This window comes from Brienomyrus brachyistius, chromosome 14, assembly GCF_023856365.1.
Source record: "Brienomyrus brachyistius isolate T26 chromosome 14, BBRACH_0.4, whole genome shotgun sequence".
Taxonomy (NCBI): Eukaryota; Metazoa; Chordata; class Actinopteri; order Osteoglossiformes; family Mormyridae; genus Brienomyrus; species Brienomyrus brachyistius.
This window is the reverse complement of record NC_064546.1, coordinates 8,796,758-8,819,205: the sequence shown is the minus strand read 5'-3', so window position 1 is coordinate 8,819,205 and position 22,448 is coordinate 8,796,758. Positions and strand designations below refer to the sequence as shown.

At 39.8% G+C, this 22,448-nt stretch overlaps 1 protein-coding gene across 2 annotated transcripts; it reads left to right on the top strand.

Moving 5' to 3' along the window:
- The first annotated feature begins 1,055 nt into the window (after window positions 1-1,055).
- Window positions 1,056-21,988, top strand: LOC125707684 (guanine nucleotide-binding protein G(I)/G(S)/G(O) subunit gamma-2). 2 transcript variants are annotated; one of them, XM_048974968.1, is made up of 5 exons: window positions 1,056-1,197; window positions 14,685-14,821; window positions 18,776-18,861; window positions 19,965-20,069; window positions 21,152-21,988. In XM_048974968.1, exons 4-5 carry the CDS (start codon window positions 19,983-19,985, stop codon window positions 21,278-21,280), a joined length of 216 nt encoding a protein of 71 aa, XP_048830925.1. In that variant the 5' UTR covers window positions 1,056-1,197; window positions 14,685-14,821; window positions 18,776-18,861; window positions 19,965-19,982; the 3' UTR covers window positions 21,281-21,988. The 2 variants fall into 2 exon arrangements, with proteins under 2 accessions (XP_048830925.1, XP_048830926.1); XM_048974969.1 differs by lacking the exon at window positions 14,685-14,821.
- The last annotated feature ends 460 nt before the right edge of the window (window positions 21,989-22,448 follow it).

Sequence of the window (22,448 nt, the reverse complement as noted above, 5' to 3'; positions counted from 1 at the left end):
CGGGCAATTTAGCAACTCCAATTAGCCTCAGCATGTTTTTGGACTGTGGGGGGAAACCCCACGACGACATGGGGAGAACATGCAAACTCCACACACGTAACCCAGGCGGAGACTTGAATCTGGGTCCCAAGGGTGCGAGGCAACAGTGCTAACCACTGCACCACCATGCCACCCCCTCAATAATTCACGTGCACTACAAAAACGTGAACTGTAGGAGGAAACCGAACTACCAGGAAGAAACATGGAGTGAAAATGCACACTCTGCAAATATAGACGTGGGACCACACTTTCTGTATGTATGGGCCAACAATGTTACCCATGACACATACTCTTTTTACTTTTTCGTCACTTTTATCAATTGAAACCATCTTGGTGTCTTCCTCAGAATCTCCCACTTATTTCCATTTCAGCTCTGGAGCATCTGCTAGAAAATATTAAATAGTGTATTTGGTGTCCAAACAATCAGCGTTAATACTATTGCTGCTCAGCGTAACCATATACTGCCTGTGTGTAGTTTGCTGTTTCTCAAAATGTCTTTAAATGCTAGATCAGTCGATTGCCTGTTGGGCTGTTGCATGCCTACTGGGAGCCTGGTGGACTGCGACTGTAATATGTTAATGTTTAAAAGATGAAAGATTTTGATTACAGAAGGTCTAATCATACAGTGCTGTCACTCTGAGTTTGAGAAGCTAGAGTAATAGGAGCTTTGAAATACTGGATGTGTAACAACAATTCAAAAACAAATTATCATGGCTTTTCCATTCAGATGCTACATTTAAAAAATATTCCTGTTGGATTAAACTTTGACATTTAAATGAAAATAAAGGAGACTATGTGAAATGAGTATGGGCATTTAGAGGGCATGGAAATGTGCTGTGAACAGAGTAAACACAGGTCAGAAGGACCAGAGATTTTGTTAATATTTCTACATGTAAGCAGAGAATAAGTGAGCCAAGATCGTTCTCCTAGCTAGTGAAGCAGAAAGGCTGTGCTGACAGTAGTGGGGGGGGGGAGGAAGTGGCCTCCTAGTGGCTTCCTGTTGCCTGAGCAGTGCTGGCTGAAGGGTGGAGACTGAGTGGAGAACCAAGGCAGCTCTCAGCTGGATCAGTGAGGACGGGGGTTGCATTGTCTTCTTGTGCAAAAATTTGGATATTCCTCCAGGCTGGGACTCGAGGGCTCATAAAACACTGCTGAGAGGTATTTCTGCATTTCTAGCAATAGAATATTTTTTTTGAGGGCTGCATTTTACATATAAATACAATGGTTCTGTTTTATTAGCTGTTTCTGTACACTTATTTTGCTTTTATTATTTATCATTGGTATATATTTATCATTGATTTGAGAAAAATATGCATGGAAATACTATGTATACATATGATGTTAATCTCCATACATTTGTTTATTTTGGAACTGTCCATGCCTGTATTTTACTTAACCCTCTCATGTATTTCATTGTAACTGTTTTATGCAGTGATTATCTCACATAAATGCAGTTTGAATATTAATGAAACTTAAAATCATACCACATACATCTTTGTCAGTGCAAGACTATAGTGTGTGTATGTGTGTGTGTGTGTGTGTGTGTGGTCTGATACTGTACTGAGCAAAATGCACTCCAGAAAAGCTGACAGGCTACAGAACTAGAGATATGAGTACAGTAGGACAGATAAATCCATTCTACCCTAAAGTTGAGCTTGTTGCTTGTAATTTGAAATGAAAGAAAAAAGCAGCATTTGTTCCAGAGATTGGAATAAATAAGTGATGAAGGATGGTGAAATGTGCGAAAACAGACTGGAAGATGCATGAATATGCAAACGAAATGAAAATTTGATTGTATAATTTTATATAAAACATCAACACCAGAATGGTTTATTAGCTATTTTCTGTTTGCTGGTACTGAAATGCAAATCAGCATACAAAAAAGCATACACATTAAATGAAGTACATGCATTGTTTAAGTCGATTACGTTGTTTATAACTTTTTTCTTAGATAAAAATAGCTTTCATCAACGCTAATAAAACAAACACCAATGAAGCATGCAAATTACATAGCAGCACTTTAGTGTGCTATTTGTCTGAGACAGGAAAACTATTTGCAGATGCTGCAGAAGATTGCTCTCTTTAGAGACTGCTAACTGAAAACCGCACTGGCATTCATTTGGCTGAAACAACTGCATGCAAAATGTCATCAGCTCTAGACCTCAACTGGTACAATGAACTTGTGAGAAAATGTACTATAGCAATGGGTGTATGGGCAGATGTAGGGAAAAGATCCCTGAAACAGGTTGCTACAAATTTTATCATTCTAACACCTCCTATGAATTTCAAATCATACATTTAGGATTAAGGCAGAAAAATACTTCTATAAACTATTCTGACCCACCTAGATGGCTCCTTAAGAAAAGCTAGCACATTCAAATAGCAGAAAAAACAATCAAGTCTATCGAACTCGTGTACTGATCCCTAGAAAGAAATATTTTCAGAGATTGAATTAGTTTTTTTTGCACCATTTGATTAGGTGGGAATTGTTCCTCAACAGTGGTGCAGCTTTTTAAAAAGTATATTCAGAAATATGTGTGACATTATTTCCATTGTAATTGTATCATTTATTTTAGTCCTCCAAAAAGTCACTTATTTGGTCTTTTGACATAATGTACCAAATGAAATCCCAATGTCATGCACATATACTATGATATACACTGGCTGGTCAAAACAAAAAAGTTGCACACATTTATAACTTGTGGGGCCACCTTTACCATTGATTATTGTACTCATTCATCAATGCATTGTTTCCACATACTTATGCAACATCTCGACATTTTTTATCCATATATTCATTCATTTCTCGTATAAATCTTGCATTGATAGTCAGTGAGTTGAGCCACTCCATAAAGTCTTCTTCTGTACATCTCAAAGACTTTCAGTAGGGTTAAGGTAAGACTCTGTGGTGGCCAATTCATGTGTGAAAATGATTCCTCATGCTCCATTAACAATTCATGCCCAATGATTCTTGGCATTATCATACTGGAATATGTCCATGCCATTAGGAAAGAAAAAAGATCCATTGATGGGATAACCTGGCCATTCAGTAGATTCTTAAGAACTTAAGGGACTTGCAGCATCCACTGAGTAGCCAGTCCAGCCCATCTTTGTAAGGACTATATTTTTAAGAGCATGTTGTAACATTATTAAATGCTAATTCACATAAAACATAATAACTGTGAGTAGTTTATTCTATTACACAGGTCTATAAAAACAAAAAATCAGTTGCCAAGGTTTTTTTTAATGGATTTAGGGTATTTTGAGAGTGCTAAATTCAAAAATCACATGGTTCTACTTTTTGAGATAATGGACATCCATGAAAATAATGCATTCCCCCATGCAACTTGTGTGTGATAACAAATGCAATAGCTTTTGTCTTTTGACTCTTTAACAGTGTCTTGAAATAAATGATGAAGTGTTGAAGGAGAGTCTGAAAATAAAATTGGAGTTTAGTTCACATGTGCATGTTTGCATGTTCATTTATTGCTGTTGCCCAGATCAAATCTGCCACGACCTTCCAAAGGAAGGGCATCATGGGAACACCTTTCTAGTATTTAGTCAGAAATGGTTGAAATGCCCGTGATAGGGCCTTGAAAAAATGTAGTTTGGCCAGAAGAAGGGGATCCATTCAGGCTTCACAAATGCAGTCAAAAGATGATGTCCCTGGGTTTTTAACCTATTTTGACTTCACCAAGTCCACATATTTCACAACAGAGGGCCAGACTTCCAATGCTCGTTCAACAGTTGGCAAATTTCCGAGCCACCAAAGGCCACAGAAAGGTAGAGGGAATCTTGAGGATGATATGGCAGCTGTGAAGTCCTCTCTTCTGGCTATTGCAGAGTGGAAAAGAAAATGTAGTGCTTTGAGCACTTTCTCAACCATCCACACTTCAAAACCAGTCTTGAGTGACAGGAGTGATGTTGGCTAACTGTTTGCAAAGCCCATAGCACTTCTGCTTTCAGTGTGTCGGTTGAGGAGAATGTACTGAAAGCATTGTTTGTTGTGGGATCTGGAGACACTACCAAAGCAGATGTAGGCCTATCTGTAGAGGTTTTTTGAAGCATTGACATTAATAACAATTCATAACTAATTAATATTGTATTATTTAATCAAATAATACATAACTTTTTCCTGTCACTGTTAGATATTTTACATTTCTTTTTTTGTATGACGTAACGACGCCAAGTTGTCGTTGATTATTTTTATATAACTACACACCTTATCATGGTTTATCCCTTACATGATAAGATTTGGTGCTGTCGGAAACAACAGCATTGTATTCTCCAGATAATGACGTCATTTGGCTCGCTCATCTAATCCGTACTCATCCCACACTCATAAATATTGTCCAATTTCCAGAAGTATTGGGTGGATCACCTGAAAATGTGAAAGTGAAGTGTAATGTTTAGAAGTACTGGATGGATCATCTGGAAATGTAAAAGTGAAAAAATATGTTTTTACTTGAGCCCTTGATCCTAAAGTAATATTTATTAATTTACTGCACTTTCCATTTATATGACAATAGTCATTGTAAATTAACACATACTCTTAAAAGGAGAGGATGATGGTAGGATAATGAGGGAGACTCTGAAGTAAGATCATGGAGTCTCATTTATCAACTATGCAAACAAACTGTTTTGAGCATACACTGTGTATATGCACATTTTTATGCATAAAATAGTATTTATCAATTATTTTACGTGTGCAGAAATGTAAGTATATTTATGAATACTCCCGACCGTGTTGTATGCACAAAATCCTATTGGCAGCGAAGCGTAACTGAAGCAAACCCATCGGCACATTGGATATGCACAGACTCATAATTGTCCGTCTTGATAGATAAATACATTTTCACACATTGTATGTGTAGGCAAGTCATACTAATGAAGAGGCATTGTTCTATAGTCATGTAAGGTGCATGCCCAAAGAAATAATATATCACTGCCACAAAATATGTACTTTGCAAGACACCTTACAACTTTCAGCAACATTTGTTGCAATACTAATTAATTAATTGCTGCCGTCAATAAGGCAGACCTGTGGGCTGTGATCCTTTACTTGATGGTCATTATTATGGAAAAGTCGATCGCTCCACGAGCATGATACCCCCTCCCCCATCAGCTAATTTTACCAACAGCTCTCATTCTCTCATTCCACCTCATTCTCCCTGATGTTCCATTTCCCCCCTTACCATTTTTCTAACTTTATGTATGAATACCAAAATACAATGACAAAATAACAATACAAATGTATAGAGCAAAATATATTACCAATAGGAATAAAGACATGTCTCTTCAAAGTTTCCAGTTCTGCAACGTGTTCTCCTACAGTGCACTTTGACATGTTATGCTGATACTGTATATAGTGCATTGAATGTCTTTATTTAAATTATTTTTGTGGTGCACGTGTAGTCATGTATAGAATGAGTGAGATTTATCAACAGTTCATTTGTTTGGCTGTCCTTACGTATGCTCCATAAATACCAATTTGCCTTTGTGCATAACGGCGATTCGTATGCACCCATTTAATAATGGTTCTACTGACACTTTGATAAAAGACATCAAATGTTTTGATTTTGGGAGCCCAAGGATGGGCGAAGAGAATTTTTTGGGAAATAATGCTCCATGATGTTTCAATATGTCACACCTGTCTTGAATCATAGGTGTCCCTCATTACAGCCACAAACAGGTACCAGAAATATAATTAAAAAAATATGGCAACATGGCTGAATGTCCCAGTTTGTGGCACTGGGTTTCAGACTATTCATGTGAAAATCAAAAATAATTTAATAATAATGCTCTGTGCTGGGTTTTACATATGTCACAGGTGGGAGTGGTTTCTGGTAGTGTTGGGGAGGAAGGGTACTGGGCTATACCCAGGTGAAGTAGCATGACGTAATGGTAGCAGTTACGGGGTTTGCCATTTCCGGCTCTCTTTCTTAAAGGACGTTTATGCGGCATGGAAGGTGTCCGTGCTCTGCATAAGTTTGTCGGTGGCGGCGAAACAGTGGTATAGGCAGAAGGTTTCCTGACTATTAACAGGCAGGCAGCATCCCAGTTGGAAAGGATACCTGAAGAGGATACCTTGGATCAAGGGCCATTGTCTGCGTACAGGTAATCTTATTTATTTTACGTGATCTGGTATTTATTGCTGTTTTGTGCAATACAAGAAGGCAACTGGTAATGCGAGATTTCTGCTTTTAGGCTACAAGCCGCTACATGAAATCCGTTCGGCTGGGTAATGTGGCTAAGGTACACTGTTATTTTAAGCGGTTACTTAAACTATCGGGATTGATTGACACTGATGTGTGTGTTGGTTTTATTTTTCTTTTAAGGGTGATTTAGGTAACTTCTGTTTTCTCCCCCAATGAATGGTTTCGTGTCATTGTTTGCCCTGTGTGTAATGAAGGATATGTATGTTCCATTATCCCCCTGTGCGAGCTGGAGGGAAAGGATAGCAGTGGGCTCTTTCAGAATGTCAAAGCCTAGAGCGTATCTCTGATTCTGGGTATATTGATCGAGCAATAGTACAGCCCGGCCCCACTGTTCGTATACCAGCAGGCTGCCTCCAATTTGTTCCAGCTACTTGTACCTTGGTGGTGGGCTCCCTTACCACTTGTTTTTTTGAGCCCTTGCCGTATGGCTAGGGTCATTTACCAGCGACACTTCTTGTCTCATCGGCTCTCTTGTCAATCACCCAAGGCAAGGTTGCCATTCCAGTAGTTAATGTTGGGAGGGAAGACCAGTGGCTTTACCCCTGTATGGTATTAGGAACTCTTCCTGTGGCTGATTCCCCAGCCTTGCAGGATATAGACTTTGATCAGGGAGGAGTTGCGCAGGCAATTGAGGCTGGTCATATGGCCCCTTTGGATTTGACTGAGTTGCAGTGGTCTAACCTGGCCCCTTCAGAATAATTGGAAGCAAAGGCACTGTTGGAGAAGTATTGTGAGGTGTTTAGCTAGTATGAGGGGGACTTAGGTTGTACTTCTCTTGTTCAGCATGAGATTTCTTTATTTGACAAAGTTCTCGTGCGCCAGCGTTATCGCCGTTTACCACCCACACAGCTTGCCTTAGTTAAAGCTCATATTCAGGAGTTGGTGGACAAAGGGGTGGCTCGACCCAGTTTCAGTACTTATGCCTCTCGAATTGTAGTTCAAAAGAAGGACGGTTCCACCCGTCTGTGTAGATTATTGGCAGCTTAATTTTAAGACTAGAAAGGATGCATATCCTCTTCCGGGAATTGAAGAGTCTTTGGATGCATTAACTGGGGCAACACTGTTCTCAACGCTTCACCTGGCATCATGTTATAATCAGGTCCCCATGGCAGAGAAAGGTAAGGAGAAGACGGCCTTTTGTACTCCGTTTGGGCTTTTTGAGTTCAACTCTATGCCTTTTGGGCTCTGTAATGCTCCAGGTACGTTCCAACGGTTGATGGAGCACATTTTTGATGACCAGAGTTTCACTTCATTGTATTTGGATGATATTATTGTCTCTTCATCATCCTTTTCACAGCATCTGCAACGGTTGGAACTGATCTTTAAGAGGCTTATGGATCATAACATAAACCTGAAGCTGGGTTAATGCTAACTTTTTAAGGCTGACATGAAATACCTAGGGGCAGCATGGTGGTGCAGTGGTTAGCACTGTTGGCTCACACCTCTGGGACCCAGGTTTGAGTCTCGGCCTGGGTTACATGTGTGTGGAGTTTGCATGTTCTCCTCATGTCGTTGTGGTGTTTCCTCCGGGTACTCTGGTTTCCCCCCAAAACATGTCCAAAAACATGCTGAGGCTAATTGGAGTTGCTAAGTTGGCCATAGGTGTGCATGCGTGAGTGAATGGTGTGTGAGTGTGCCCAGCGATGGGCTGCTTCCCCATCCTGGGTTGTTCCCTGTCTCGTGCCCATTGCTTCCAGGATAGGCTCTGGACCCTCCGCGACCCAGTAGGATAAGCGGTTTGGAAAATGGATGGATGGATGTATGAAATACCTAGGCCATGTGGTCTCAGCAAAAGGTGTTGCGACTGACCCAGAAAAGATACGGACTGTGCTGGAGTGGAAACGCCGAGACATGCTTGCAGAGCTTCGATCGTTTCTAGTCTTTGCTTCTTACTACCGACGTTTTGTGGAAGGGTTTGCAAGGCATGCTGCTCCACTACACCATCTAGTGGCAGAGGTGCAAGGGAAAGGCAAGAAGGCTGGGGGGGTTTCCAACGCTAAGCTAGGGGGTCGTTGGGATGACCGGTGCGAGAACGCTTTCCAGACCCTCAAGAGGGAACTTGTGAGTGCCCTAGTTCTGAAGTATGCCGATTTCTAGCAGCCTTTTGTGCTCGAAATTGCTGCTAGTCATTAGGGGCTGGGTGCTCTATTATCGCAAGAAGTGGAAGGGAAGAGTCGCAGTTGCTAGCAGGGCTCTACGTCCCTCAGAGAAGAATATGACCAATTACAGTTCAATGAAGCTTGAGTTCTTGGCCCTAAAGTGGGCAGTGACTGAATGCTTCTGAGAATATTTGCTAGGGACTAAGTTTGTGGTGTGCACAGATATCCCACTCTGTCATTTGCAGACAGTAAAATTAGCTGCGGTAGAACAGCGTTGGGCTTCTCAGATGGCAGCTTTTGATTTTGAGTTGAGATATAGGGTTAGGGTTGGAGCTGTCAATCGAAACGCAGATGCTCTGTCTTGCCAGGCTCTATCCCCTCTATCCCCTCAGCTTGTAGTAGCCATGTCTTCTGGTATCATAGTTCCCCCGGAGGTGTGCCTGTCTATAGCAGAGGTAGAACCATCTAGACCAGTAGCTGTGGACGTGGTCCTTATCCGCCAGCCCATCAATTTGCACGGCCTACAGGCTACAGATTCGGTTATCTGGGATTTTTTTAGCTTATTGGACAAGGGCACGATTGCCAACTCATCAGGAAAGGTCCAGAGAACTGGGGGAGGTATTGGAGTTGTCTCGACAATGGCATAGGATACGGGAAAAGGATGGTGCTTTGTACGGGAAGGTGAAGTTGCCACCAACCTGGGAAGTAAAGCTGCAGTTGTTGCTGCCCAGGGCATTGCATAAAGAGGTACCAACTAGCTTACATGATTATCATGGTCACCAAGGGATCAAGAGAACAATGGAGTCGGTTTTATTAGCCGAAGATGCGGCATGACATTGAGCAGTGGTGTAGGCTGTGTGACTGCTGTGTCTTAGCTAAAGGAGTGGTGCCGACGGTTCACACATTTTCCGGTCACTTTTTGGCTTCTAGGCCCCTGGAGATCATTGCGCTTGATTTTTACATTGAAGCATAAAGCAAATGACGGTCATTAGAATGTCCTCGTCATAACAGATATTTTCTCAAAGTTTACACAAGCTTTTCCTACGACGAATCGGTATGCAGAGACTGTAGTTAAGATCCTTACTGAAAAGTGGTTTTATGCCTTCGGAGTACCGAAGCATATTCAGTCCGATCAGAGGTGGGCCTTTGAGGGCGAGCTGCTGAAGCAACTGTGTAGAGTGTAGGGCATACAGAAAAGCAGGACTACCCCGTACTACCCAGAGGGGGCCAGGCAATGTAAACGTTTTAATAGGATGCTGCACGATCTTTTGCGAACACTTCCACCGGACCAGAAAAGGTGGCCTAAGGCACTTCCGCATCTGCTGTTTGTCAATAATACCTCGGTTCATCAGTCCACATGCCACTCCCCTATGAGCTAATGTTTGGACAGAAGCCTCAACTTCCGGGTAGATTTTATGTTGGGCCTAGTGGGAGAAGATCTAGAAAGTGGGTCTCCAGAAGACTGGGTGGTGGTCCATACAGAACGCCTAGCTGATGTGTATACCAGTGCAAGGAGGTGCCTATAGGTTGCAGCTGTCCCTAGGGAATCTCGTGGTCATTCTCCACTGCTTCTCTTGGCAGGTATGAAAGTATACCGAAGAAGCCATCCACCGTACCGACATAAGATACATTTATTTAATTAAAGTCAGTTTTATGTTTTGTATGCAGCCTCCATTTCACTGTTCATTTGGTGAACCTTTGGACCGGTGGTGAGACATTTTTAGTGCCTCTCCCTTCCTCCCTGGTTGGGGTTACACATAGACTCTAAAGAAATATCTTATGAAATTTGTTTTCCTACGTATATTTCTCAAACAGTCTCTTAAGAGATTGCTCAAGGGAGAGCTTCTTAAGTGCGACCTTAAAAGGTGCCGGAACACCTGATTGGTTTACATCGATGGCTTGAGAATTTATTATTCTCTCCATGCAGCAACTACACCCTAAACAATGTTAATCTTATTTTAAATATGCATTGTGAGCCAACAACAACAATAAGAGAGGCTCAGGCCAACCTTATGTAAGAATATCTAGAAGATATTTAACTAAGAATGTTTTGGAAAACATGTTGGAGTGTTAGAAACAACTTTAGGTAGAATTTCAATTCAATTCGATTTTATTTATATAGCGCTTTTAACAAGTCATTGTCACAAAGCACTTTACATTTAACTGGCCAGAACCCCACCAAGCAAGCCTGAGGCGACAGGGGCAAGGAAAAACTCCCTCTAGCAGGAAGAAACCTTGAGAGGAACCTAGACTCGGAAGGGTACCCCATCCTCCTCTGGGCGACCAGGGAGCATGAAACTGCATTTCTATTGACATTCGTTAGAGTTCATATAGTTATAAAGTCCCAGTTGGTTTCATGTTATCTCCAGGAGTCCAGGTGCAGGTTCACAAGGTGTACAGTCGGCTCGGTATCAGCTCAGAAAAGAGAAAATGGAGAAGGGTTATTGCACTACACCTAACCTAACCTCCGGCAGGACTAAAGTAACTATGAAAGCCTGGCTAAAAGAGAGACCTGAAAGGAAGCACAGACATGAGGGTTTCCAGGGGTTTTGGTGTCAAGCCAACCTGCCGTCCACAGCTTAAGTGATCGGCAAGAGTGGCAGGACGACAGCACCAATCCCCCCCTTTCACCTTTAATCTCAAATGACTATGAACCTCCAGATTTCCCATTCACCTTAGAAAAGGAGATTTAACTATCCAAAAGACTTGCTAAAGAGGTACGTCTTAAGCCTTGACTTAAAAGCAGAGACTGTGTCTGAGTTACGAACACTAATAGGAAGTTAATTCCATAGCTGTGGTGCTTTATGAGTAAATGGTCTTCCCCAAAAAGTAACGTTCTTTATTCTGGGTATGGATAGAAGACCTGCATCTTGTGATCTAAGCATACGATTCAGAATGTAGTTGCAAATGAGGTCACTCACATACTGCAGTGCAAGACCATTTACAGTTTTATAGGTTAAGAGCAGTGTTTTGTAGTCAACACGAAATCTAACTGGCAGCCAGTGCAGTGAAGATAAAATTGGGGTAGTATGATCATATTTTTTAGTTTTGGTGAGGACTCTGGCTGCATTCTGGACTAGCTGGAGTTTATTTAATTTCGTTCTCTGAAGTTGCTGTCTATCTTCTGGTTTGGCTGATATATAATTGTGTATCATCTGCAAACCAATGAAAGCTAACTCCATGCTTACGAATAACTGAGCCTAAGGGTAACATGTATAGTGAAAATAGTAGGGCAGCTAAAATTGAACCTTGTGGCACTTCGTATCTGACCTTGACATGTTCTGAGGAATCACTATTTAGATTCACATACTGATAGCGGTCTGACAGGTGAGATTTAAACCAAGAGAGTGCCACTCCCCTTATGCCTACAGTATGTTCAAACCTATGTAGGAGAGTGGCATGGTCTATAGTATCAAAAGCCGCACTAAGGTCAAGCAGCACCAGGAGTGAGGCACAGCCTTGGTCAGCAGATAGATCATTTACTACCTTTAGTAGAACAGTCTCTGTGCTATGATGAGCTCTAAACTCAGACTGAAATCTTTCATAAATCTGGTTCTCCTGCAGAAATGAGGTTAGTTGACTAGCTACAGCTCTCTCTATTTTAGAGATAAATGGTAGATTAGAGGTTGGTCTATAGACAACATAACAAACATTGAAACTGATATATTTTTTTATTGTTTTATAACAAATATATGCTCAATTTGAATTTGATGCTACTAACATGTTTACAGGGGCATGTTTACCACTGTGTTGCACTCTTCTTTTAACAACACTCTGTAAATGTTTGGGAACTGAGGAGACCAGTTGCTGGAGCTTTGAAAGTGAAATGTCCCATTATTACCTGATATAGGATTTCAACAGATCAACAGTTTAGGGTCTCCTTTGAGGTGCTTTTTGTTTCATGATACGCCATATGTTTTCAATGGGTTCATCATTGACTCCATAGGGGCACGTTGTAAACAGTTCACAGATAGCGATTGCGTGCCGATTTGGTGGTTTTGTCGCCAATTTCCTTTTCCAATTTCCAACTTTGAGCATCCGGAATTATTTTTGTTCTCCATTTACATATAGTGGATCAACTAATACATTTTGGCTTGTTTCTCCATATTTCTACCTTGGAAAATTTGATTGCTAATAGTATACTAACATCACCAATGCCACCAGTGCAATTTCCTAGGGCTTCTTAGCAGGATAACGTTATCATTTTTTATTCTGTGGAAAAAAATATCAATCTGTTGGCCAGATTTAATAAGAATTATGAACATTGTCACACCCTGCTCGTCCGATCCTTCTGTGTGCCATCCCCCCCTCATTAACCTCGTGTCAAATCCCTGCGCTTACCAGCTGTTCCTTCTTTCTGTCATTAGTCCTGTGCATTTCAAATGTTTCCCCAGTTCTGTCATTGACATCCTCACTATATTGTGCTTCGCTCTGTTGTTTTTCCAGAATAAATCCCTCGTTCCTGATCCTACATCTTCCTTCTCCTGATTATGCGGTCTGTGCTCACGTTATGGCGTGACAAACATGGAGCGGGTTATATAGTACAACTAAAATATAAATAACAGGTTGTGTCCCGTTTTGATTGTGATTGATCCAAACTAATGACCAACAAATAACTAAACAACTTGTTTATCCTACAGTGTTTTGGCATGGTGGTGTAGGTTCATATGAAATTATGTAAGTTTGAACTACGATCCAGAACCAGAATCAGGTTTATTGGCCGAGTGTTTCTGGCAGTTGATGTCTCTCAGGTACATTACAATACAATAGATCAAACCAGTACAGATTAACCCTCAGGGGTCTAGGGGTAGGGATCACGCTTTCACTGACTGGGGCATGGTCACACATTTCATTCAGTATCATAAAATTAATTCATGGCAAATAAATTCTTTCTTTCTTATATATTTGTTTTGAGGGGCGGCATGGTGGTGCAGTGGTTAGCACTGTTGCCTCACACCTCTGGGACCCGGGTTCGAGTCTCCACCTGGGTCACATGTGTGCGGAGTTTGCATGTTCTCCCCATGTCATCGTGGGGTTTTCTATGGGTACTCCGGTTTCCCTCCAACAACAACAAATTTATTTTTATATAGCGCATTATCACAACATTACATTGTCTCAAAGCGCTTTACAGCATCCTCACCCAAAGCCCCCAGTGAGTAAGCCATAGGCGACAGTGGCAAGGAAAAACTCCCTAGAAGGAAGAAACCTTGGGAGGGACCAGACTCAAAGGCGGAGCCCATCCTCCATGGGCCGGCAGGGATAGTCAAATAGAGAGATGGTTAAGTGCCAGAGATGGGCCAAGTCACATTGTCCCCAATAAGATTTGGGAAATAACTGGAGAGCAAGGAAGATGATAAGCCAATGCCGATGCCGAGTCTTCTTCCAATTGCCAGGCAACCAGAGGTAAGGCAGCGGGTCATACATCCACAGTCCAAAAATATGCTGAGGCTAATTGGAGTTGCTAAATTGCCCGTAGGTGTGCATGTGTGAGTGAATGGTGTGTGAGTGTGCCCTGCGATGGGCTGGCCCCCCAACCTGGGTTGTTCCCTGCCTCGTGCCCATTGATTCCGGGATAGGCTCCGGACCCCCCACGACCCAGTAGGATAAGCAGTATGGATGGATGGATGGATGGATGGATATTTGTTTTGGCATTAAACTCATTTTAATCTTAGTGTATTTTGTAAATATGTCAGATTTATGTGAAGTTTGTAATTTTACATCAAAGTATAGACATTGCAAAATGCAGTTTGGAACACTCTGGGTAGCCACCCAGGAGGCATCCGCACCAGATGTCCAAACCACCTCAACTGGCTCCTTTTGATGTGGAGAAGCAGCGGTTCTACTCTGAGACTTTCCCGGATATCCGAACTTCTCACCCTATCTCTAAGGCAGAACCCAGACACCCTGCGGAGAAACCTGATTTTGGCCACCTGTATCTGCAATCTCATTGTTTTGGTCATTACCCATAGCTCATGACCATAGATAAGGGTAGGGACAAGGATGAACCAATAGATCAAGGGCATTGCATTCTTTCTTAGCCACAACGAACCAGCACCTGCAAAGCTGTAGATGCTGCTCCGATCCATCTGCCTAGCTCTTGATCTCGCCTACCCTCACTGTGAGGGACCAAGCAGTAAGGCAACAAACACAGGAACTTAAAGAAATAGGGCTTTATTGACCCCCAAAATGCAAACAATAACAAACTCAAAAACAAACATAACATAATATTACAAAGCAAAACAGTAACTGAAGCAAACTGACCTTTAGATGCATAGATGTATCTGAGGCAGGGTTGAGGAGGTCCTCAAAGTATTCCTTCCACCTCCAGGTGATGTCCCCAGGTGAGGTCAACAGCACCAGAAGCTGCTTCCCCCTCCTGATATTCCAAATGGTTTGCCAGAACCTTTTTGAGGCCGACTGAAAGTCACTTTCAATGCTTCACCAAATTCCTCCTATGCATAACAGGTGGGTTAATCATGTATTAGCTTGTGTTCTGGGAATGTAAGGTTTGCTTCTTGGTGAGCTGTTGTGACAGCTTTGGTGATCTGCTGAAGGCGGTGCTGGATTTATGAAGCCATGACACAGCTGCAAATACCATGTCAATGTTGGTGGCTTTGTTAATGGCCAGGTGTATGTTGTGGCCAAAACAAGGGATCCACGTGTACTCATATTTAAAGTCCTTTTTGTTGTGGGTTGCATTGTCTGTTGTGATGCCTGCCTAGTTTTGAAATGTACAACTTCCACTCTTTCATTTTGCCTCCTTCCAACTGTCACCTGTGCGGTCTGTTTTCAGACCACTACACCTAATCACCAAGAGTGCATCTCCCATGGCTTGGTTATATACTGTATGGAAATGAACATGAATGTGCCTGGACCTATGTCTACAAATCAATTGTGCAGGCATAAAACGGTTTTTCTTTGAGATGCTCTGAGATGAGGTCTCTAATTTCAGTGTACATTTTGGAGATCTCTGTGTACATGAAATAATTTCTGCTTGGTAGCTGATATCTGGGGTTGAACTGCTGAAAACCTGAAATTACTAATCTGCAGGATAGTAAGGGTCTTATAATAGTGAAGGACATTGATATAGTAAATGAGTTCAATGATAGTTTTGCACGGGTATTCACTGTTGAGGACCTTAGTAATTTACCAGTTATTACCTATCCAGCATCGTCTATAGCTAATATATATATAACTGAAGCAGATGTTTTGCAAAGCCTAGCTAAGCTCAAAATAAATAAATCACAGGGCCCTGATGGCATCTTACCTATAGTGTTAAAAGAGATGAGGGATATTATTTGCCGACCCTTAACTTTACTGTTTCAAAAATCCTTATCTGAAGGTGTGGTACCTTCTGATTGGAAGCACGCCTTCATAACGCCCATTTTCAAAAAAGGGGATAGAAGTAATTTGTCTAACTATAGGCCAATCAGTCTAACTTGTATAACTGGTAAAGTTATGGAGGCTATAATCAAAGAGAAAATGGTAGATTACCTGGACTCCAATAACATTTTGTGGGATAGCCAGCATGGATTTAGGAGAGGTAGATCCTGTTTAACAAATGTGTTGGAGTTTTTTGAGGAAGCTACTCAGGAAGTTGATGATAAGAAGGCCTATGATGTCATCTACTTAGATTTCCAAAAGGCTTTTGATGTTGTCCCCCACAAGAGGCTCCTACTTAAACTCAAAGCGACAGGTATTTTAGGTACCGTAGCGACTTGGATTGATAACTGGTTAACAGATAGGAAACGGCGAGTAGTTATAAGAGGCACAATGTCACCGTGGGCTTGCGTTCATAGTGGGGTACCGCAGGGTTTGATTTTAGGACCACTATTGTTCCTAATTTACATAAATGATATGGATACCAATATATACAGTAAACTGGTGAAATTTGCAGATGACACCAAGGTGGGTGGTGTAGCAGATACTGAATTAGCGGCTCAGCAGCTACAGCGGGATCTTGATTTAATTAGTGACTGGGCTGATACCTGGCAGATGAAATTTAACGTCGATAAATGTAAGGTACTCTATCTAGGGAGCAGAAATATAAAGTACAGGTATTTCATGGGTGTCACTAAAATAAAGGTAGCTGATCATGAGAAAGACCTTGGTGTGTATGTTGATGCTTCCATGTCCCATTCTCGCCAGTGTGGGGAAGCAATAAAAAAGGCCAATAGGATGTTGGGGTATATCTCCAGGTGTGTGGAGTTTAAGTCCAGGGAGGTAATGCTAAGATTATACAATTCCTTGGTGAGACCTCACCTAGAATATTGTGTGCAGGTTTGGTCACCATATCTTAAAAAGGACATTGTGGCCTTAGAAAAGGTGCAGCGTAGGGCCACAAAAATGATTCCTGGTCTTAGAGGAATGTCATACGAGGAACGGTTACTTGAGCTAAATCTGTTCAGTCTCAAGCAAAGGAGACTGAGGGGGGACATGATCCAGGTATATAAGATTCTAACAGGTTTGGATGCTGTTCAACCAAATAGTTACTTCAGCATTAGTTTAAATACACGAACTCGTGGCCATAGGTGGAAATTAGCGGGAGAACATTTCAAGCTGGATTTAAGGAAGCACTTCTTTACACAGCGTGTAGTCAGAGTATGGAATAGCTTTCCTGATAATGTAGTGCAAGCTGAATCCTTGGGTTCCTATAAATCAGAGCTAGATAAGATTTTAACGACTCTGAGCTATTAGTTTAGTTCTCCCCAAGCGAGCTTGATGGGCTGAATGGCCTCCTCTCGTTTGTATAGTTCTTATGTTCTTATGTTCTTATGCTGAAGCATTTGCTGGACTCCATGCTTCGTGTAGACAGGATCTTGATCCAAGCATATGAATTTCATTGCTTCATTTGTGTTTTTGTCACATTTCCTTGTGCTTCTGAAAAACCTCTGATATGGTTGCTCTCTTTCCTCAGGTCTCTCTCAGTGGAGATCCTCTTCTGGTTGAAAATTATAAGATTTCAATTAACATATATAGTTAAATGACTGCAAGAGAAAAGTAGAGGCTGTATACACAATGCATGAGCACCTGCCTACATGCTAGGGTGGCCATTTGGTTTTAGGTTGGACAGTCCAGTTTTGAAATTACATATTCGTCTATGAGTGCAGTTTTGAGCCAGATGCTCATTTGTCCTCCTTTGGAAATCATGTCTATTTTATACTTTCTCTAATGGTAGCCTATATAATAAATGAATAAACAGACAAATAAATAACCAAATAAATAAATAAACTCACATTGGCTGAAGTCACATTGTGAATGTAAAGGTGGATTCTCCAATGGCTTTGAAGAACAGAAATAGTCGGATAACTGAATCCACGATTAGACAATCTTGGAGGATCGCTTTGATCTTGGACATTTTAAACCACATATGAAGAATACCTGCCCGATACTGCTCCTCCTCCCTATATTAGATTGTTACAGTTATGAAATATGCAGTATGAAATCGAGATATGAAATCAAAATCTTGCCTATTTTTACTCAGGTTTCTGTCTTGTGAAACAAGTTTCCCCTTAACCACTGGACTGTGAAATTCGTCCTGATATTCAGGAAAACACTTCAGCCCTCAATTTCAAACAGCCATTTCATTAAAGTAAAAAATGTACTGCTTGGTGCAGTGTCAAATTTAACAACTTAGTAGTGTATCTTCTTACTTGTCTTTTGCCAACCTTAAAATGAGTTTAATTGGTTTTCAGACTGACCAAATTTTACAATTTTACATTTTACAATCCAAATAGAGATAGATTTAGTTCCATGATCTAGAATACTTGAATTAGTACAATGCCTGTGTTCTTAACACATTATAATTAAAATATTCAAACTTGGAACAGAGTAAAATAAAAATCTATGAGTTTGTTGTTGTACCAACTCCAGCATTGTTTAATTGCTAAGGCAGTTTTTCAGTGTTTTTCATAAAGTGTTTTTAGTATCCATGCTGGATCACAGAATAATTTTAGAGAAATGTCATATTTTATACATCGTATTTCATATCTAATTATACATCATGTTTCATATTTATAACCTAGTACTTTTCCAGTAGAGACATTTTTCCTAAAGATTCTTCATTTCTAGTCATTGAGTCTTCTGATACTCTTCTTTATTTTAATTTTTGTAATGGTATTAATCAATAAATCAATACAGCAAAGTAAATTTTTCTCATCACTTTTTTTCTTACACTAATATTATCTTGTCTAGAACTTAAACACATTTGCCAAGAAACTGACAAAATCATGACACCACTGCATCAAATCTCATGCTTAATTTTGCCAAGAATATAAGCTTAAAATATGTAAACAAAACATATAAACTTTAAGTGTGCGTGTGTATGTATATCTCTGGCTTTTTAAATATAACTTGTGTATTCTAGTAACCATTCGTCCAAAGTGAAAAGTATGATTTAACCAGAAATGTTTTACACAGGAAAATTCTGATCTGGAAGCAGAAGTTGCACTAACTAACTGCAGAAGAGGCCACTAACATCTCAGACAAATACCCTCATTTTTAAGGTACTGTATGCCATGTTCATGAAAGTGTTGCATTTTGTAAGATGCCACTTGGCAGCTATGCAGAAATTAATAAAGAGTATGTGTGATGCTCTAAGTGTAACATTTCTCGTGGTCTCCATGCTGTGCAATGATTCTTAGAAAAATTTCACCTCGTGGCTAATCTGTGATGCCCGGCTCGTCCGCTCCTCGTGTGTGCCACGCCCCCCTGATTACCCACGTGTACTTTCCAGATTGTCTCCATCTGTGTCCGCTTACTTTGATTAGTCCCGTCCTATTTAAGTCCTGGTCTTACGTGTTCCCCTTGTCCATTATTGTGGATTAAATGTTAGTCCCTGTCAAATGTTCCCGAACCCTCGTCTACTTAATAAATCCCCTTTATTCGCCGTACCTTGCCTGCCTTGCCTGTTTCCGGCACGATCGCCGCTACCTTTATTTCCTGATCGTGACATAATCCACTAACAAACTTCTTCACCACTGAAATCAAAATATTGTTTATCATATCATATGAATCCACCTCTTTCACTGTCTAACTTGCAAACACATATACAGAGACAATTGCAACAAAATGTTTACATTCTAGGATTATTGAATGCAAAGTAAGTTGCTACCTATGACATTTTTGGTGACACGTAATGATATAAGACAAGTATAAAAAGGCAAAAATATCAAATATGCGGAATGCATTTCATAGAAAATATGGACAAGTAAAAATAATAAATAGCTCACAACAATGTGAATGAAGAGAAAGTTGTTTTATTATTATTGTATAGTTTTCATTCCCCGCCTTGCTCCCCATGAAAGACATCGGCACAGATGTATATTAAGATGAGATCAAGTATTGGGGTCAAGGCATAAGGGAGCCAGGATTTAGTGCCCCTGGAAGAGTTGGGCTTAAGAGCCTTGTTTAAGGGGCCAGTGGTGATGTGGCTTTGTCAGCCACAGGTTTCAAAACCATGACTTTCCAGACATATATCCCTAACCAACTGACTGACATGCTGCTGAATATATAAAATCTTAATATTAACTACAAACACAAGAAAAATTGTTTTTGGCGGCCCATGTAAGCATCTCATGGTGCCATGTTCTCTTTTTTCTTCATACAGCTGTAGCATAAAAGTCTCATGGCCAGTAACAATACAGCCAGCATTGCCCAAGCCAGAAAACTGGTGGAGCAGCTCAAGATGGAGGCCAACATCGACAGGATAAAGGTTAATGAGAACATTAAACACCCCAATGTTTTAAAAATTAATAATATAACCTCAAGCAGAATATAAACTTAATGACATTTTGATGCAAAGGGCTAGAGTAAATGAGGGTAATTTGAAGCTAAATTAGCATTCATGTTTTTGGCTTTTTAAATTATCTATGATCTTTTTATGTGACAAATATTAATATTACTAGTATTCTAGACACTGTGTTTTAGATACCAGCTGAGATATTGGGCATATAACTTTCTGTAAATTTTGCTGGACTGGGTGGTTCCATGGATAAGTAATAAAAAAAAAATACATCATTCAAAACCCAAAATATTTGCTGTTATTTTTCCACCCATTTACATTCACTTGTTCACTTTGATTACTAAGACAAAAATTCCTGTTGTTCTAAATCAGCATGCAGTTGTTTATTATATATTTTCCCATTTTCTGAAGTTTTGAAAAATTTCCATCCATCCATCCATCATCTTCCAACTGCTTATCAAATACTTCAACCAACCAAACTGAAATTAATGTGTGACAACAACAATTATCATTTTAATGATAATAAATCAACTGTCCTACCCATTAAAGATATTCTTCACCAATATCAATTCTTATATATATATATATATATATATATATATATATATATATATATATATATATATACACACACAAATGAATAGCTACTGTATGGTACAAAAATTATGGTAGTTATAATTGCAAAAAGACACACATACAATATGTGTGGTCCAGGTATACCTTAACTTGTGGGGACCAAATGTCCCCACAATATGATGAATACCCGTTTTTTTTTTTTTTTTCCTTTTCCCCACATGGGAAAACTCGATTTTATAAAAATCTGTGACTGCAATGAAAAAACTAAAAATGCAAAAACTCTTGCATTTTGTTTGGTTACTTATGGTTATGGTTAGGGCTGGGTAGGGGTTACGGTTGTCATAGTTAGCGTTAGCATTTTTCCGATAGAAATGAATGAGCAGTCCCCAAAGATGATTAAACGACTGTGTGTGTGTGAGTAAAAATAAATATGTTTGCTATCACTTTATATGTTTTTGGCTTTGCGTGTATTTCAGGTGTCGAAAGCAGCAGCAGACTTGATGTGTTATTGTGAAGCACATGCTAAAGAGGATCCGCTGCTATCGCCAGTTCCAGCATCTGAAAACCCCTTTAGGGAGAAGAAGTTCTTCTGTGCCATACTGTAAACTGGGCAACTTTCTAATCTAGCTTTCCAGACTAACATAAGAATCATATCGATTGGTATAACTGAGGCATGGAAAATGCCTTTATCAAATGCTCATGATGGGTGAAATAAGTCAGGTGCTTACATGGCATTTCACATTTGAAAGAAGCTTGAGGAGCTCCATTTGGGAATGAAGGTGCTCAAACATGCCTGACAGAAATCAAGCAAGTTTGCAAGGTATGTAGTGTAGCTGCCAACACCAGCTGGTAGAGATCTGTATAAATTTATATATATATATATATATATATATATATATATATATATATATATATATATATATATATATATATATATACACACACACACACTTAATGGTGTAATGGTATAGTTCTGCTGATGGTGTTATTTTAAAGACAGTATTTTTATCATAATGTTTTATTATTAAAATGTTTGGCAATATAAATGAAATTGTATTCTGAGACTGGTGTTTACTTTCTAAATTATATTTCAATAGATTAACGAAATCATTTTTATGAAAAGTTTGAAGTCAAATTCATATGTAACGATGTGGTTGTTTTGCTACTTTTTTTTTTATAAAAAAAGGTATATAATACCTAGCAGTTAAACTGTTCTGAATGTTTGTGGAAATGTCAGTAATGACTGCATGAGAAACATGTTTTTCATTAAATGTAAAAATTATTTTTACAATAAACAGAATCCATATTCTGTTTTTAATTGTATTAAATTATTAAAATACTTAAAGGGTGTATCTCTTTAAAACAAGTTTTCAATCAACAAGCTTATTGTAGCCTATTAAAACACCTATTTACACTTTCCAAAAATTTCGTACATCACTAGTTAGATTTTATGGGAATGATACTCTAATTTTAATGTTTTCATCTGTTCAAATGATTTTCACTGTAATTTTTGTCATGACAATTTTTTCAATTTATCAATATTATGAACTATAAATATTATGAATATACCCAATGTCTAGCCAAAATATGCCCTCGCATCCTATTTGGCATCTTCGCGATCAGATCTGTGACTGTTTCAACCATTTTGAATAACACAAAGGCATTTAATAACTTTTGTTAGGCATAGTCTGAAAATGATATGACTCAAAAGAACCATGATAAGATTAAACTTGCAGGAATAGTGAAAAAATAGTTCACTATTGGGTAGGTACT